Source organism: Mixophyes fleayi, chromosome 1 (assembly GCF_038048845.1).
Source record: "Mixophyes fleayi isolate aMixFle1 chromosome 1, aMixFle1.hap1, whole genome shotgun sequence".
Lineage (NCBI taxonomy): Eukaryota > Metazoa > Chordata > Amphibia > Anura > Limnodynastidae > Mixophyes > Mixophyes fleayi.
In genome coordinates, this window is record NC_134402.1 from 170,384,729 (window position 1) to 170,403,430 (window position 18,702).

An 18,702-nucleotide genomic window follows, 5' to 3' on the forward strand; every position below is an offset into this window, starting at 1 on the left:
AACATATCAGCCCAAATGTCACTCTGTTTCATGGGGTTTAGAAAACTCTTATTTACCTACAGTGGTGTATATTAGTCCATCACCAGCTATCTAAAATACATTTGTTCAATCATCACATTATTATCATTTAATTCAGTACTTTACTATTAATAAAAATCTCATGTTTATGATGGTTTCCCCAAAAAATTAAACCATTTCAATGTGCCTTTTAGCCATATCTCCCCTCTTGTCTTTACTGGCAGCTGCTCTATAAAGCTGGTGGCAGCTGATGCAAGTCAGGGGGAATAGTATAGTACTACGTATAGTAGGTATGTGTTGTCTAATTGCATATAGCAAGTCTGAAGAGGTACTAAAGCTGCTTCTACTAGCAATGTTTTATTAGCATACTTATCCACAATTGCCAACAATTCATGTAAAGGGAATTGCCCCCTTTTATAATGTTAACAATTCAGAAGCTAAAAGTATTTCAGAGTCTGGAAAGGCAGAACAATTTAAAAAGAGTGAGATACATACCCCCTGCCCGTGTTTTTCACTAAAGAGTTTATATAATCCAGGCAGTGGTTTTATTTTCCTTTGATACAACACAGATCAACTTTGTATCCATGGATCAGATTTGTATGATTTTCAAGGCCAATTAAAAGAAGCAATGGCACCTACTTGATAGTGAGAAGACTGGTGAAAATCACATTAGACAGCAGGGAAGATAAACCAATGTTTACAGTAAACTTGCAGGATCAGAGCATGTATAAGGCTATATAAGAAGCCATCTAAAAGGTAGAAAACTGCCTTAAATACACAAGTTATGTTAATAACACACAGCAAACCAAACCAATTCTTATTTGAGGCTCCAACAATGAGTACCAAATAAAACAAATGCAGACATAGATCAAATGCAAAATAATAAAGTATATTTTTACTTTAAAAAATGAAATTTCAATCATGAAATAAAGTGCAAATCCTTAGTAGTCATTTTATTTAGCAATTCAGGTTCCCTTGTGCATATATTGAGTAGCTGCTGCTGTCAAAGGACACAACATATTGATAACAATTGCAGGTAATTATATTTTTAGATGTGTTTCACATTATGGGTATGAATTTAAAGAAGGGAATATTTATGCAATGTGATAGGCTATAAAGAGACTCTAAGCTATCTTCACTTAGTCCTCATGTTATGACTATTTAAGAAGAGTAGAGTTTGCCCACTAGAGCAACTGCACAATCTCTGGCTATATAAACTCTGGCTTTATGCTGAAAAAATCAGCAATTCATTTTCTTCAGTGGTGTGTTAGACAAAAATACAAAGAGCTTGTCTATAATGTCAGGAGACCTGAAATGGCCATCATGTGATTAGATAGCAATATTGCCTAGATCAGATGTGCACAGCCTGTGGATTGTCCAATAATTTGTTTTGGGGTCCAGTTGTCCGATATACTGCACATTCTATTGGGAACAACCTCTGTTTGGGTCCCAGCTGGAAAAAAACAAAACTTTAAGCAACGCTGGTCTAGATAAAGCTCTATAACAATTTGTGTAGCTCAATCTATTTCATAGTACAGAAGAACACAAAATTTAGGACATAACCCATTTAGATATGAAAAGGTGTAACATACTTAAAACTACCCACCCTGGATTACAAATAACCTCTATGTAAATATGCCTATCACACAGCTTTATTTTCTAGTCCCTAACCTCTACCCTACTGCTCAATATGTGAAAGTTTCTTCAATTTCTTGCTTTATCCAGAATTGAGATCATCTATCTTCTTTTAGTTCCTCCAAAACCTAAGACAAAACGAAAATGAACTTGGTAAATTATCATACAGAAGAATGAATCTGGTTTATGAGATAATTCTCACATATACTGTATGTATTATGATAATCATTGGTTTTGTATGAGGCAATGGTCGTGTTAATATAGGTGGGCTAGTTCTTCTCCATTTGTGATATTACTATACATCTTGCCAACTTAGGCATCTATCTTCTTGGTTCCAACCAAATGGAGGTCATGGACCTGAGCGTCTCTCCTTCACATCTGACATAGGACAATTTTGAATTAGATGAGTTATTTAAGGGTGAAGCTATAGTGTTGCCAGGGCACTTCTCAAACACTATCTTTGTGAAAGTTTGGAGGGTCTGGGATAGAGCCAGAGCTATACTGTTGAAAGGCTTTTTATTTATTTTAATTCCAGGTGTGATGCATTCCACTGAGTTCAGGCAGCCGAGGGGAAGCACAATGGTCCAATAGATGACTCGGACGGGGATGATGATATTGAAAATCTCTCTAGAGTTTCCATATATCTCCATGACACTAAAATACATCCTACACAGACCATACATGACAATTAGCCCTGGTATAGATGGCACTGTTACCGTTGCAAGGGCCACTCTATACCACATGTTCTGGGGTTGCTACTATTATTGATTACTGGAAACAAAGGACTCCTCCAAAGTTACAAATGTTAGGTCTCATGGATGAACCCTCTTAGAACTATTCTATAACGTCAGAACGGTTCTGTGCCTAGAACCCCATCCTTGACTAGTAAACAGCAAAATCCCAGGCAAGAAAATGATATCACTTCATAGGGGAATATCCAGATAAACACACTGAAATATGGCAGCGCTACTGGAACACCAAACTACAGCCATGCCTGCAACTCTATCCACTCTGCAGGCCTAGAACCCATTTCAATCTCCCTTAGATGAGGTCAGTCCAAGGTGTTTTAGGGGTAGATTTATCAAACACTCTAAAAAGAAAAAGTGTAGGAGTTGCCCATAGCAACCAATCAGATTCTAGCTATCATTTATCAAGTACATTCTTGAAAATTATAGTTCGAATCTTCACTCTTCCTTTTTAGACGGTTTGATAAAACTACCCATTTGTCTCTTAACTCCCCTATACCCTATGTCACAACACCATCATTCTGACATGTGTACTGAAGTTTGAACCAACAATACTTTCACTTTTCATACATTTGCACAAATATACAATTCTACAGCAAGGTTCAAGCTGGGTGTCTAAAGCATAGTGGGTTATGATCGCATGGCTGCAGCACCCAATGAATCAAATATTGACAGATATTTGGGCCCATCCTCTGCTACTTATTATTAAAGAGGCAATGATCCCAATGACTATATAAGAATAGTGCCCAAGGAAGAGACCACAATCCTCTGCAAACTGGAGGAGGAGGGGGCAGGAGATTAACTCAGGTCAAATGTCCACTATAGTACTCAAATATCGGTACATGGACACCCCATTTAATCATACATTAAAAAATATATTTTAACATATCCATGAAGAAAACGTCCAGGTATCCTTTATAACATTCAGAGACAAAGTAACACACAAATAATTAAAAGTACTTCTTTCTCAAAACACATGAAGGTGAAATAATGGTCAGGTTTTTTACTACTATTGGTCAGGTGAATATTGATGGTGCGTTATATGTGTTCCTTTGGCTCTTGATTTAACAATGTACATAGATTTTGGTGGTGGACAGTGTTGATCATTGCAGCTGTGGTTTTGTTTTTGAGTTCAATGAGTGGATATAAAAAAAATAAAATAAAACTGTAATTAAAGTGGATGTGCTGTACACCACATCTGATCTGTTAAAAATAGATTTTGTGACCAAACCCTTATTTCTTCCATTCTTTATCCAACTTGTGTCGGGTGATTCCCTAGGTGTCTAATAGCTACAATTGCTGGGGAGTACTTGCCCTTAAAATATGTGTTAACACTCAAACCAGTTAAAAAGCATAGTAATGCCATAGCCCAGGCATGGAGGGCGCCGCTACCCCCCACCCTGTCAAAAGTAATAACCAAAGTCCATTATGCATTCGAGATGGAAACACTTGATGTCCCCTACTCTATGAGACCATCCTCCCCACTGTGGAAATGGTTTGAATGGCATGTCTATGTGACTGATGGAGGTGGTGCTCCGCTTAATAACCCTTCTTCCCCTCCCCCTGCTAATGGAGGTCCTACGCCAATAGGTGTGCCTTGATGGAGTGTTTAAATTGGGCCTTCAAAGACTTAGACCAAGTCTGGTGGGTTAGGTGAAATAACCACAGCAGAATGTAAAATGTATACTGTACAATGTTTGTAACCTGCATACGCTGTATTGGTGCGTACATATTCCCCCCCCCCCCCCCTTTTCCCCTTCTTTCTTTTTGTATCCCCCGTTAACCTAACAAATCTCAATAAAAACGATTAATGTAAAAAAAAAAAAAAAAAAAAAAAAAGCATAGTAATGAAACAAACTAATTAAATCAGATCTCAATTCTGAAATTCTGATCTCAAACTCAGATCTCAATTCTGGACTGATTAAATCCATGTTTATATTTAGTGTAGGACTGACCAGAATGAGAAGACTTTGGCGTGAGTTATTCAGCTTAACATATATTGTTTCAAGCAGGCCCACCCACTGTGAATACCCCTTCCCATGAACTTCCTATTCGTATGACTGGTAAAAGGAGAGTGGAACCATTATATCTGCTAGTGGACCTGATGGCTTGAGAAAACATTGCATCAAAGGTAAGTACAATAAAAAAAAATAATAATAGCTCATTGGAATCCGCCTCAAATTACATTATAGTTTAGGGTGGAATTGTTCATTAAGTTTAAGAAAATTCAATAAGTCACTGTGGCAGTTATTTATTCTCTTCCCTATGAGACACACACATTAAGGCTTATTTACAAGACTCAAAAATTGCTGACCCACAATGCTTCTTCAGGAGTGCAAGTAAGCTGCTTTTAGTGGAAAGGTGTATCCAGGGATACGACCGTTAATTTAAAATGAAGGATAGTAGTGGATATAGGGTAAAAATAGGACTGCAATATTGAGTCTGGGGGGGATTTTCAAAATTGAAACAGATTGGCGGTTGCTTACTCTGGATTAATTTCAAATATAAGTACAGGATCGCAGGAGATCCAAAATAGGTTGAACTTGATGGACTGGTGTCTTTTTTCAACCTCATCAACTATGTTACTATGTCTGTCTTGCGCCCACTTAAGGTTGATGCACACTTAACACAAATTAATCACGAGTCAGGGGACATCAGGGCTTCTTTTTGTCACAATAGTCAAAGTGAGCCACTCTACTACCTTTTAGGGTTAGGAAAATGTGTTGGGGGAGAAAAAGGCTGTTCCCCTGCCACTGAGGAGAGAATGCCCCATTAAAGGCACCCTCTCAGGTAGTTTCTCATTTAAGCAATCGTGTTCCACAAAAGAAAAAATATCCTTTTGCAAGATGGTGCCAAAGTAGGCTCCCTCATGCGTCTAATTGTTGCCGGTTTCCCTCAGCAATAAAGGCAGATTTACCATGAATATTATGAATTCATCTTTTAGGTTAACGAAGGGGTCATACCCACTGGTGTTTTCAACTCAAATCTCCCTCACTGTTAATAACATCACAATTTCCTCAGTCTCCCAAGCCCGCTGCCTTGGTGTCACACTTGACTCCGCCCTCTGCTTTATTCCTCACAACCAGACTCTCTTCCAGTCCTGTCGACTCCACCTTAAAATCATTGCCAGAATAAGCCTTTTTTTTTTTTTTTTTTTTTTTTTAACTCAACATGCTACCAAAACTCTTATCCATTCTCTCATCTCCCATCCTGACTACTGCAACCTCCTGCTATCTGGCATTCCCGACACCCATATATCTACACTTCAGTCCACCCTAAATGCTGCTGCAAGACTGATCTTCCTCTCTCACCGCTCCACATCTGCTGCTCCACTTTGCAAATCTCTACACTGGCTCTCTGTGTCCTCCAGAATCCAATTCAAATTACTCACCCTTACCTACAGAGCCTCCAACAACACTACCCCTGCATACATCTCAAATCTTATATCAAAATACTCTCCTTCCCACCCTCTTAGATCTACCTCTGACCGTCGCCTCGTCTCTGAAAACCACCTCTCACTGACACCTACAAGACTTCTCTCGTGTTGCTCCTCACTTAAGGAATTCCATACCACACACCCCAAACACCTTTGATATGCATATCTTTTTACTATTGTTGAAAATCCAACTAAAATGCCAATGGATAATCATGAATTTCTGAGGCAGATGAAATCTGCTGACATGTAAGTAATATATACATAGCTCTAACAGCTATTCAATAATGCAGAGCTGGGGGCCGGGCGAAGCAGTTTGTGAAAGAAGACCGAAGGAAGAGGACCACATGATCACCGCTTTTCTCTATAGGAAACACCTGGATCCCGACTGACAAGGTAAGTGCACTTTTTGGGCAGGCTGGTAAAGTTGTTAGTGATGGGTAGAAAGTGGGCAGGTGACATATAAGTGACATTTTAAGAGTTTTGGATCTGAGGGTATGTAGTTTTGTGGCAAGTGAGATGAGAGGCATGTGGGTGAGCCAACCATGTGTCCCTTGAAGTGTATCAGGTTGCCCATCTCTGGATTAACCAGCTGATATGTTTTCATTTAGCTAGAAATCTATATATTATTATAGAATTGCTTTGATCCTAATCATTGTGTGATTTTTTTATTTTTTTTTTGTGAGTATAATCATGTAATTTCTATTGACGCATGTATTATATATTTATAACCATTGACATGGTCACTGTAATATGCTCCACTACCTTTAACATACTGTGTACTAGTAATATCGCTGGTATCCGTGTTTGAGAATATTTGTTTGAGCAAACACCACTGAAAATATTGTCTTTTTAATGTTTTTATGCTGCTATTCATCTGTAGTATATGCAATTTTATTGCAATTATCATGAAAAATGTTTGATCTTTTTCTTGGCATTTATCTTAAAGTAAAAAAACAATTAAAGCAATGCAAAAAGTGTTGTATGTATTACTCAATATACAGTTCTATGACAATATATTGGCTTTCATTTTTTTTTTTTTTTAACCAAACGAATGTTTCTTCCTCAATTTTTAGAGACTATCTCAATCAAATATAGCTGCATTCAATGGTTCTGACACATGAAACGTTGTTCTCTAAGCACAGAGACTGTTACAACAGCAGAGCCAGTTGCAGGCTTTGGTTGGTGGCCAGCTGAAAGGTGCAGTGACCTGTAATGACATGTAGTGTGTAGCAGCTTCTCTGGAAAAGCTCATGCAGCTGACTGACCATAATCCTCCCTCTAGAGAAGCAGCGCTGGACTGTACAAATAACATGAACACAAAATATCCTATATCTTTTCAGGAAATGTATCATACAAATACAATACCCATTAAAGTGGAGGTGTGTGCACTATAGGGAATGTACAGAAAAAGCCCTTCAGTCAGAGTGTCTGAATATTATTAAATGTACCATTATTTCAGAACTATATGGAAAAGGCTTTGGATATAATGTTACTTTAGTACAGGCCTGGTCAGCCTATGACTCTCTAGGTGTTGTGAAACTACAATCTCTAGCGTGTGGCAGCATGGTGGCTTAGTGGTTAGCACTTCTGCCTCACAGCACTGGGGTCATGAGTTCGATTCCCAACCATGGCCTCATCTGTGTAGAGTTTGTATGTTCTCCCCGTGTTTACCTGGGTTTCCTCCAGGTTCTCCGGTTTCTTCCCACACCCCAAAAACATACTGGTAGGTTAATTGTCTGCTATTAAATTCTCCTTCATCTCTCTCAGTCTGTGTGTGTGTGTAAATTAGAGGATTTAGATTGTAAGATCCAATGGGGCAGGGACTGATGTGAGCGAGTTCTCTGTACAGCGCTGCAGAATTAGTGGCGCTATATAAATAAGATGATGAAGTTTAACCAGTAGATAGCCAGCCAACAGATGGTGAAGTATGCTGGGACTTGTAGTTTCACAACATCTGGAGAGCCACAAGTTGTCCAGGCCAGTTTTAGAGCTTGACCATGGACTGCAACAGTATTTCAGAATAAATTAATAGCCAGTCTTTATCAGGGAACTGTAATTAGGCTATATAATGGGTAATCAATGTGCAAGGTGACTTGTTTCTCCATTACTGGATTGAGAGTACTGCTTAAACACCAGAAAGTGGTAAAAATGGATGTCACGAACATAGTGATTAGCATTTTTAAAACAGGAACAAAAAGTTGCAGGTTATTAATAGAATGATCAATTTGAAAATGAGAATTAAAAACTAAAAAACAAAAACACAAATTTATGTATTTGCTAGTTCAGGGTAAGTGCTCAGAGTATTCAATAAACTTATGTAGCTCCTAATATTGCACTTTCGGAATTGTGATAGCTACTAAGCACCAATGTTTACGTATTTACACTTTTTCTATTGCCTAATTAAATAAGCCTTTATTTGTACAATCTAGACCAGGCCTTACCAACCTGTGGTTCTCCACATGCTTTGCCAATAGATAGCCAGTCAATAACTGGCAAGGCATGCTGGGACATGTAGCTTTAAAACAACTGGAGAGAGACAGGTTGGCCTGATCTAAACAATAGTGATCTTACCTGAAGCTGTTCTGGAACCAGAGCTGTGTGGGGCTGTGAATGGTTGAGGGTTCCCATAACTGGGTTGAGAAAATGCAGATCTATTCCATGTGTTGTGAAAAGGTGAAGAGTGGTACTGTTGCCTAAGTGTGAGAAATACAAACACTTCAAACATATTACCAATATAAAAATAAAACAACTTGATAAAAGCGGTGTTAGCGTTTTCTTTCCTCCATACAATGATAAAAGAATTAAAATAGGGTTATTTATTACATATATTTGATAGCAGCGATTTTCCCCAACTAGTAACAAGTGCAACACTGCAGGATATTATCATGCTGCATGAACATAGGTGCTTCTGCTTGTATTGTAGAATTGTGACAACTGGTTGGTAGCTAACTAATGGCATATACAGGTGCACACCTAACAAGTTGTTTAATGAGCTGCATGAGCAGTACCTGGACAATACTATTCCAAACTAATCACAATAAGGCTCAGCCTATTTGTTAGACATCTGTGTGTATATGAGGAGATAGTTTAAACCAGTGGTTCCCAAACTTTTGCAGTTCGCGGCACCCTTAGAGTCTCCAACTTTTTTCAAGGCACCTCTCCAAAATAATTATTGAGCAGTCCTGTTTTAGAAGTAGTTGGGTCAAAAAATTATTTAGGTCAGGACAGAAATACTTATTTAGTTATATGCAAAAATGCCCCCTCTGCATCCAGACACTCTGCCCTCTCTCACGCTGCCCCCTTTGCATCCAAACACACTGCCCCCTCTGCATCCAGACACACTGTCCTCTCTCACACTGCCCACTCTGCCCTCTGTCACGCTGTCGCCCCTCCTCTGCCCTCTGTCACGCTGTCCCCCCTCCTCTGCCCTCTCTCACGCTGTGTCCCCCAACACTGCCCCTGTCACGCTGTGTCCCCCCTCCTCTGCCCTCTCTCACGCTCTGTCCCCCCTCCACTGCCCCTGTCACGCTCTGTCCCCCCTCCACTGCCCCTGTCACGCTCTGTCCCCCCTCCACTGCCCCTGTCACGCTGTGTCCCCCCTCCACTGCCCCTGTCACGCTGTGTCCCCCCTCCACTGCCCCTGTCACGCTGTGTCCCCCCTCCACTGCCCCTGTCACGCTGTGTCCCCCCTCCACTGCCCCTGTCACGCTGTGCCCCCCCAACACTGCCCCTGTCACGCTGTGCCCCCAACACTGCCCCTGTCACGCTGTGCCCCCCAACACTGCCCCTGTCACGCTGTGCCCCCCAACACTGCCCTTTCTCACGCTGTCCCCCCTCCTCTGCCCTCTCTCACGCTGTGTCCCCCAACACTGCCCCTGTCATGCTGTGTCCCCCAACACTGCCCCTGTCACGCTGTGTCCCCCAACACTGCCCCTGTCAAGCTGTGTCCCCCAACACTGCCCCTGTCACGCTGTGTCCCCCAACACTGCCCCTGTCACGCTGTGTCCCCCAACACTGCCCCTGTCACGCTGTGTCCCCCAACACTGCCCCTGTCACGCTGTGCCCCCCAACACTGCCCCTGTCACGCTGTGCCCCCCAACACTGCCCTTTCTCACGCTGTCCCCCCTCCTCTGCCCTCTCTCACGCTGTGTCCCCCAACACTGCCCCTGTCACGCTGTGTCCCCCAACACTGCCCCTGTCACGCTGTGTCCCGAAACACTGCCCCTGTCAAGCTGTGTCCCCCAACACTGCCCCTGTCACGCTGTGTCCCCCAACACTGCCCCTGTCACGCTGTGTCCCCCAACACTGCCCCTGTCACGCTGTGTCCCCCAACACTGCCCCTGTCACGCTGTGTCCCCCAACACTGCCCCTGTCACGATCCCTTTCACTCCTCTGCCGCGTGCCAGCCATAGGAAAAAAAAGAAAGAACACAAAAACTTGCCAATCCGCCGGGCGCCGGGACCCTGCAGCCTCCTCTCTCCCGCAGCTGTCACTGAATATCGACGTCAGTGACAAGCTGCTGCGGGAGAGAGGAGGCTGCAGGGTCCCGGCGCCCGGCGGATTGGCAAGTTTTTGTGTTCTTTCTTTTTGCTATGTCTGGCCCGCGGCACCCCAATCACAGCGCCGCGGCACCCCTGGGAGCCGCGGCGCACACTTTGGGAACCGCCGGTTTAAACCATTGTGAGGAATAGCCCCATTCTGCTCTATGATCACTCCCAGGCTGCCTTTCAAATTACAATACCATGATAACATTGCTGACAACACTATCCCTCCCTTCTTTTGTCAGGAAAAATAGCTTCTAATAAACGGCTTACCTCTGATTACCAAACAGGTATCCAAGTACACCGCCGGTTCCTAAACCCGTCCAAAACCCAGGTCCCTGGTTTGCTTGTCTGCCAAAAGCAGATGTACCATCATAGTTGTGGAATCCTGATGTAGAACCTGAATATTAACATGAAAATATTCTAGTAACTTATATTTACATTAAAGGCTGTTTATTACCAAGCTGAATAATATACATGAAATGGCTGGACTGTTAATACTTGACTAAATATGTCTATATGCTCTATTCGGCTCCTCTACAGTAGACTATGTCAGGATGGAGTTGTTTCTCTAACTATATAAGAAGACAATGTGTGACAGGTAGGCAGACTTCCTTTGTAGGAATGTACTATATAGAGAGAAAGATTCATACACAGGATCAGGACCAGTGGTATCTCAGCTTGTTTACCTACATCAGATCTCACCAGAGTACTGACCTAAAGACATGGGAAGATCTTCATCTGTCTGTAATGGAGTGGGAAGGTAATACTTCCAACTTTTTTTTTTCTTTTTTTTTTTTAAACAGGATTACAATGGAATGTCAGGGTAACACTGAACAGCTGATTTAACCTTTATAGTTAATATATGAAAAGTACAATTTTGGGTTTTATTGCCGGTCTAAGCAGAAGTTAGTATGTGGCATTTGGTGATTGACTCTGAAGTGATTTTCTTTTTAATTGATCTGCTTTTGTTACTACAGAATGCCTCACTCAAGCACACAGTGGAGGAAGCAATTTGGAGGATCACTTAAGATGTGTGTGTGTGTGTGTGTGTGTGTGTGTGTGTGTGTGTGTGTAATGGTCGAAGTGGACATTTGGAAAATGTTACAGGAATGTAAGTTAATGGAATTTGATAGTTTTACATTGAAGGCAGTAGGAGCAGTGGCGGTATGGCATACCACCGTATACCAGGCCACTTCTACCACTGTAGTATATCTTAAAAGATATTTATATATCTAGCACCAATTTGGAAAAATGATGAACATGCCACTGAACTCCAACCCTGATTCCAGTATTAAACAAGGAATAAAATAGAATAATGGAATAATTTAATAAATTAAATAATGGAATAAAATAGAATAATGACTGTGCATACAATAAAGGTCAATTACAATTGCGAGTTAAGAAACATAACTCTATGAATTATTCCTGGTAGCGTGTGTAACAAACTACCTTCCTTGAAATAAGAAAAATCAAATGATTTGATAAATTACACATGTTCGGGGCACTGCTAAGCCGATTTCACTGGTCTTTGAATATATGAATTCTGTAATGAGGGAACATGTTTGAATAATTCACTTAAGCTCTTTCTGTTATTACATTTTAGGACACCAGGAGAATAAAAGGAAAGGACAGAAATACTAGCTGGCTGCCTCACTTAGGACACTGACCTCTGCTGAACCATTGGTTCCTGTTCCCTCAATAATCATTATTGACAGAATAATGGCCACTAAATATGTTTACTTACCTGTAAAGCCTGACTTGAAACCTGGTGGTGGCGGTGCGTTCGCATTGCTGTAGCTTTGGTAACCATATCCATTATTATCAGGGTTATCTTGCTGTTGTTGAGTTGATGGTCCACTCAGGAATAACTTGTATAACCCATAACCCACACCCAAGATGACCAGAAAGACAATGATCCCACTGCTCTCAGTGTTCCAGTCCCTTGAGTTCCTTTGGAAATACCCAGAGCCAAATCCACCAGAGCTGTAGCCATTTTGAGATTTCCTCTGTCCTTCTGATGTAAGTTCCAGTGTGTATTCCAAACCGCAGGAGCCACGTAGGATATAGGGGTCCTCAGGATAGTCAAAGCCCTCGCAACTCACTTCAACTTTCCCAAATCGGTAAGAGTTATCCATGTCCACCTTGCATTCCCACTGGGCATCAAATAAAACAAATTATTAGCATCCCTTAAGCAGTTTCTACACCCCTATCTCCAGCGGCTACTCAGGAAACCCAGGGGCCCCGGAGAACATGCACTTAGTAGCAGCAAATGTTCCCTAACACTGAATGGCACTATTTAAAATAAAAGCAACACACTATGAAATTGTGAAATGGTATACACCATAGTACTGTAGACACAGACATGACAATTCCCTCTATATTAAAGTATAAGTTACAGATATAGTGGCAAATCTACCTGAACATCAATGCCATCCCATCCTCTGTTGTGACACTGCACCACTGGCGGAGTCATAGCACTGCAGCCAGCAGTTCCACCCATACATTTCAGCTGTGGGACTGGGGCTGACCGTCGAGCATTTGTGTATCTGTCTGCATACAGTGTGATAGCCTGGATATCCCTCAACAAGACACGCTCTGCAAGAAATCAATTAAAAAGACTTGTTTCTCATATAATAAACTTTATTAACTACATCACAAAAATAACATGTGGTCTGCTAACTTCACAAACCAGCGGTGTATAATCTGAAGTGCTTGCTGCATGCTAGATGATATTATCATTTTAATAAATAGTTCTCCTGTGCATAAAAAACTTTTAGAAATTGTGATGTCACAAGTGGGTGGGGCCTGTAAACAGTATACATCAGTGGTTCCAAAGTGTGTGCCGCGGCGCTGTCACAGGTAAAAACAACTTACCAATCCGGCGGCACCTGGGACCCAGCATCCTCCTTCCTCCTCACTTCATGTCGGGTGTGACATCATTACGTCCAACATATTCAGTGAGAAGCGGCGGGAGAGAGGAGGATGCTGAGGCTTGGGCACCGCCGGATTGGCAAGAAGACAAAAGTGAAGACAGAAGCAATAGAAGAAAGAAGGCCAAGTATAGAAAGTAAAGAAAGGGGAGGGGAAATGGTGATAGGAAACAGCAATGGAGGGGCAAAAGAATAAAGGAGGGGGCAGAGTGTGGATGAAGAGGGGCAGAGTGTGGATGAAGGAGGGCACAGAGTGTGAGGATGAAGGGGCACAGTGTGATGATTTTTGTACATGTTTTATTTTGTTTGATCTTATTCCTCATAGTATTAGCTGTAAATTATTATTTGACAGAAATATAATTGAAAAAAATATATAAAAATATTCTTTTCTCTTATTTATGTGTATTATTTTTGCAAAAAATAATTAAGTATTAACTAAGTATTTCTGTCCTGACCTAGAATACTTATTACTTTATTTTGACCCAACTACTTACAAAACGGGTCTGCTTGGTAATTACTTTGGAGGGGTGCCTTGAAAAAATTATGGAGACTCTAAGGGGCGTATTCAATTGTTAGCGTTAACGCTAAAAAAACGAGCGCTCAAAAAATATTACCGTTTATACGGTAATATTGTGCGCGAAAAGCGTTAATACGGTAGTTTACTCGCGAAATTTCAGCTCACAGCTCAGGGAGCAGCGAGCTGAAATTCCACGAGTAATTACCGTATTAACGCTAAGATTTTTTGAGCGCTCGTTTATCAGCGTTACCGCTAACAATTGAATACGCCCCTAAGGGTGCCGCAAACTGAAAAAGTTTGGGAACCACTGGTATACATGGTTGTAAAAACAGGATGGTCTTATAAAAGAGGTTGACTAAAGAGGTAATCCTGTATAAATGAAAAACAGGCAAAATACATATTGAAATAGAAAAGTGTTCCTAAGCCTGTTTGCTTGCAGCTCTGTAAGCCGCAAGCTGAAATCTGCGTTAAAATTACCATACTAACAGTAATGATGCACGCCCGCATTGTTCTTTAGAACAATTGAATTTGTCCCTATGTGTTTGTTTGTTTTTCTATTTTTCATATGAATTTCATGAATAATATGGAGCGAAGAAAAACTGCAAGATATAGTCTATTATATCTGAATTTCACGGGACAAATATAAGTATTATCTTATATTTTTCTTATATTTACTTGGGTAACACATTAGTGCTGAAGATCTTTCAATATCTGTGTTCATAATAAAGAATATTGTACATGTACTACATTTTACTAATTATACCGTTTTATATTTTTGGCTTCCATTTATGCTTTATTCATGTAATCTCCGATCTCCTGAGCTATCTGTATTAACTACAGCTCTATCCAGAAAGCAGCTTGTCTTGTCCCCTAGGTGTCGAAGTCGTATAATTGGATGAACGAAAGTATATTGGTTAATATTGTTTTATCGTGCGATTGCACTCAGTATGCCACGCTACACGTGGCATACTGCGATCGCACGGTAAAATATGCACGCACACACTCGCACTACAACATTTAGTTATTTATATATTTCATATTTATAATGATTCCAATCCACAGTGATTTATGAGCAGATAGTATTTAGTTTATTATTAGTTTATATATTATGATTATATATACATTTTAGTGTTATTTAAGGTTCAGGTTATAGGAAATGTGTCATGTCTGGTATCAGTTTAATCCCCTATTTATCAGCAGTTGTCCAGTTCTTTCGCCGAAGAGATCGCATATTGCATACTCTAGTTAGTGATGTTAGGGAATAAATACTTAGTTATACTGACTGTAATGTGTAAATAGACTAGCTTAAACTGGTTTCTGGGCGGGAGAATCATCTGGAATGTTGAGCCTTAGAGGGGGTTGTTTGAACTAGCCAATGACCTGTTTACACTGGACCCACCTGATGTCTGGACCTATAGAAGCAAGCCACGTCATCTGCATTGTTCTCTCTGTAACACTGAGTGTATATAATATAGCTGTACTCCTACTGGCTTCAGTCTACTCTGACCACAGTATTCTGGAGTGAAATACTGTTCGCTGGTGCCAGTGGGAGCGCAGCGAGCGCAGTATGTATTTATCTTTTGGTATTGGCTGTACTGTATTATAATTATGTATTGAATTGTTAAATTATTGCATCTGCTAAAATAAATTACTTTGTGCTTTGGAAACACAATACAATCGTTTATGCAATGCTTATTTGAAAACGATAGAATTACTTTAATATAAGGCAACACAAGTAAACAACTCTGGTCCCTCATATAAAGACAGGGCTGAGTTGCAAGAAGACATATCCTAATTTCCTTTTGACATGTGCATGAAAAACATGGGTTTAGAGTAAATCTGAGATATATAAATACACAGGAAGAGTGTGTGGATAGGTTGATGCCCATATTTACAGTTTATATGCTCATTTTTTTTTTTAAATCAGGAATGGTAAGTGCACAAATTCTACATTTACAAAGATGCATCTTAAAAAAAACAAAAAACAACAACATATTTTACATTACAATTCTACATTTGAACAAGAACTAAAGGTGGAATGTTTACCCATCATAACAAATATGCACGTTTACAACGCACATAATTGCAAAATACAAGCACAAGTGTAAGGGCTCCTAGTTACCAGGAAGCTCTCACAAGAAGGGTTCTCTCTACCATCTGTTTCATGGCTGCACCTTCTCTGTCAACCTGCTGCGTACTTGTTCCGTTTCATGATTTGTTACAACGGCAGTCGCTGCGGAATTTTGGGGCGCTTTATAAATAAGCAATAGTAATGATGATCAGATTATTACCAACAGAATAACTGCTGAATGGGGGCTCATGTAACCTCTTTAAAAGTGATCTGCACTGTACACTGTATAGCCACACACCACCTTTAATTTCAGTAATAAGCTAAAACTACCATATCAGCTGGCATTTTAATGCAAGATTAAACAAGTGACAAAAATAGGTCAAATCAATGTGACTTCTGAGCAAACAGATTTTCCACCAGCTTTCGAAAGTCAGGTGAAAGGCTGTAACAGGCAAATCGCAAGTCGGAGAGGTTTCTATTTGTCAACTTGATTTACTTGTTTTTAATGTGAAGCATGATAAAGAATGTCAGTAAAAATGTGCAAGAGGAACCAAAAATAGTCAACAGCTTTACTTTCAGCTCCAATTCAAAATGCTACGTGTGGCACAAACTTAGCACTGCCCATTCCTCAGCAAACACCATCCCAACAGTAAAGAATGGGGCTGGCAGCATCATGTTGTGAGGATGCTTTTCCTCAGTGGGGACTGGGCATCTTGTTTAAACTGAAGGACAGATGGTGCAAAATACAGGGAGATACTGCAAAACAACCCTGCTTCAGTCTGCTAGAAAACTAAAGTTTGGGAGAAGGTTCACCTTTCAGTAGATAATAATCCCAAGAACAAGGCTTATGCAACACTGGCGTGGCTGAACAAAAAGGTGAATGTTCTTCAATGACCAAATCAAAGTTCGGGGGATAAATGTATTAAGCAGCGACTTTTGCAAATTACTGATATTCAGCGACTTTGACAGATACATTTAAAATGGCAATGTGTTTAATAGCAAGATTTGCCTTTGAACACATTGCCGTTTTAAATTGAGCAGTCAAAGTCACTGAATATCAGCAATCTGCAAAAATCGCTCCTTAATATTGAAAGTCTGTGGCACTTTTTTAAAATTGCAGTCCACAAGCGTCATACAACCAGCCTGAACAGCCTGGAGCAAATCTGGAAGGTAGAATGGGCAAAAATCACTGCCAAACAGGTCTTGCTGTTGTTGAGTTGATGGTCCACTCAGGAATAACTTGTATAACCCATAACCCACACCCAAGATGACCAGAAAGACAATGATCCCACTGCTCTCAGTGTTCCAGTCCCTTGAGTTCCTTTGGAAATACCCAGAGCCAAATCCACCAGAGCTGTAGCCATTTTGAGATTTCCTCTGTCCTTCTGATGTAAGTTCCAGTGTGTATTCCAAACCGCAGGAGCCACGTAGGATATAGGGGTCCTCAGGATAGTCAAAGCCCTCGCAACTCACTACCAAAGACCTGGTAGAAACAGCCCAGCGGACTTAAAGTTGCTATTGCAGCAAAAGGTGGTTCTACCAAATATTAGTCTGTGGGGATTGAATAATTATCCAACATTTTCCATTTTGTTTTTTTCTTTTTAAATCTGCAAATGATAAACAAATTTACTTTAAGGGGCATAATCAATTAGCTTTCCGGTCCGTGGGATCGCACCGGAACGGGCCGCGTAGTCAATACACGGTACCGCAATAACGTGGATTTTCGTTTGCAGCCCATATGGTTGCGAACGAAAATCCACGTTAATGCGGTACCGTATTAACGGCAATACTGCGCAGGATTCGCAGTAACGCGCGTTACCGCGAACCGGAAAGCTAATTGAATATACCCCTAAAAGTCTACAATTTTGCAATGAAAATACTTTCTGGAAAAATCCGTGTGTTATTTTAAAATAAAGACAAATCTGTTGACTTTTTAGGGGGTGCATACTTTTGCAGGTCCAGACTGTTGCACTCCTGCCACCCTAATAATATTAAATATCTGCAAGAATTCACGTAATTGTTGAAATACCACAGGGGGGAGTTCAATTCCCCCCGAAATACCTTAATATCGGTGATAATGGGCAGGCCGCATTACTTTTAACTGTAACGCGGCCAATTGAATACCACTAGAGTTCTAAACCAGTCAGTTAAAAATGCGGTCTCGTTACTTAAATTTAATAAATATACGTTAATAAAAGCCACACAACACATCCAAAAACTTAATAGTGGGTGCTAGGTTCCATAAATTGCACATAAATTCCTATCCAGACAAGACTGGTTTCTTTCTCTCTCATATATATATATATATATATATATATACACACATATATATATAGGGAAGCTGAAATTTACCAGCCCTCGTGTGTGTGTCACTGTGTACCTATCCTATCTATATGTATAGATAGACAGCTCTCTCTCATCTTTATCGTACATACAGATATACACTGTCCCAATGTTACCATGTTGGTTCCAGCCCTGGACTCCCGACAGGTGTAATACAGCAAGAAGAGACAGGAGCAGTCCTGCTGCCATCGTCACCACCGAGCCCTGGATCCGCCGCACACCTCTGTGCTCTCCCCTACGATGTCTCAGCCAGGAACCGTCACCTAGCTACAGCCGCGGAGGAGCAGGTAGACTCTTATTGCTGTCGCATTACACAGAGTTTCATCACTCGGAACTCTGGCTGTCTGTCTCTTCCCGGAACCTGTCAGCTGCCCATTGGTTCTGCGAAGGAAAGGGGCGGGCACGTCACAGAGAGCGATGCTCGTGTGTTAATAAAGTTGTACGATACGGAATAAGAAAAAA

General features: G+C 40.8%; 1 protein-coding gene and 1 long non-coding RNA gene across 2 annotated transcripts; one reads left to right on the forward strand and one right to left on the reverse strand.

The window, feature by feature from the left end:
• Window positions 1-561: 561 nt before the first annotated feature.
• On the reverse strand, window positions 562-18,621 carry SARAF (store-operated calcium entry associated regulatory factor). Its single transcript, XM_075203829.1, has 6 exons — window positions 18,357-18,621; window positions 12,796-12,974; window positions 12,124-12,532; window positions 10,650-10,776; window positions 8,407-8,528; window positions 562-1,781 (listed from the first exon to the last, which is right to left on the reverse strand). The coding sequence occupies exons 1-6, from the start codon at window positions 18,427-18,429 to the stop codon at window positions 1,756-1,758; spliced, it is 936 nt and encodes a 311-aa protein (XP_075059930.1). The 5' UTR covers window positions 18,430-18,621; the 3' UTR covers window positions 562-1,755.
• Window positions 4,343-8,440, forward strand: LOC142144714 (uncharacterized). The gene is made up of 3 exons (XR_012689778.1): window positions 4,343-4,530; window positions 6,126-6,228; window positions 6,909-8,440. It is a non-coding gene; the product is annotated as an uncharacterized LOC142144714 (long non-coding RNA).
• Window positions 18,622-18,702: the final 81 nt, after the last annotated feature.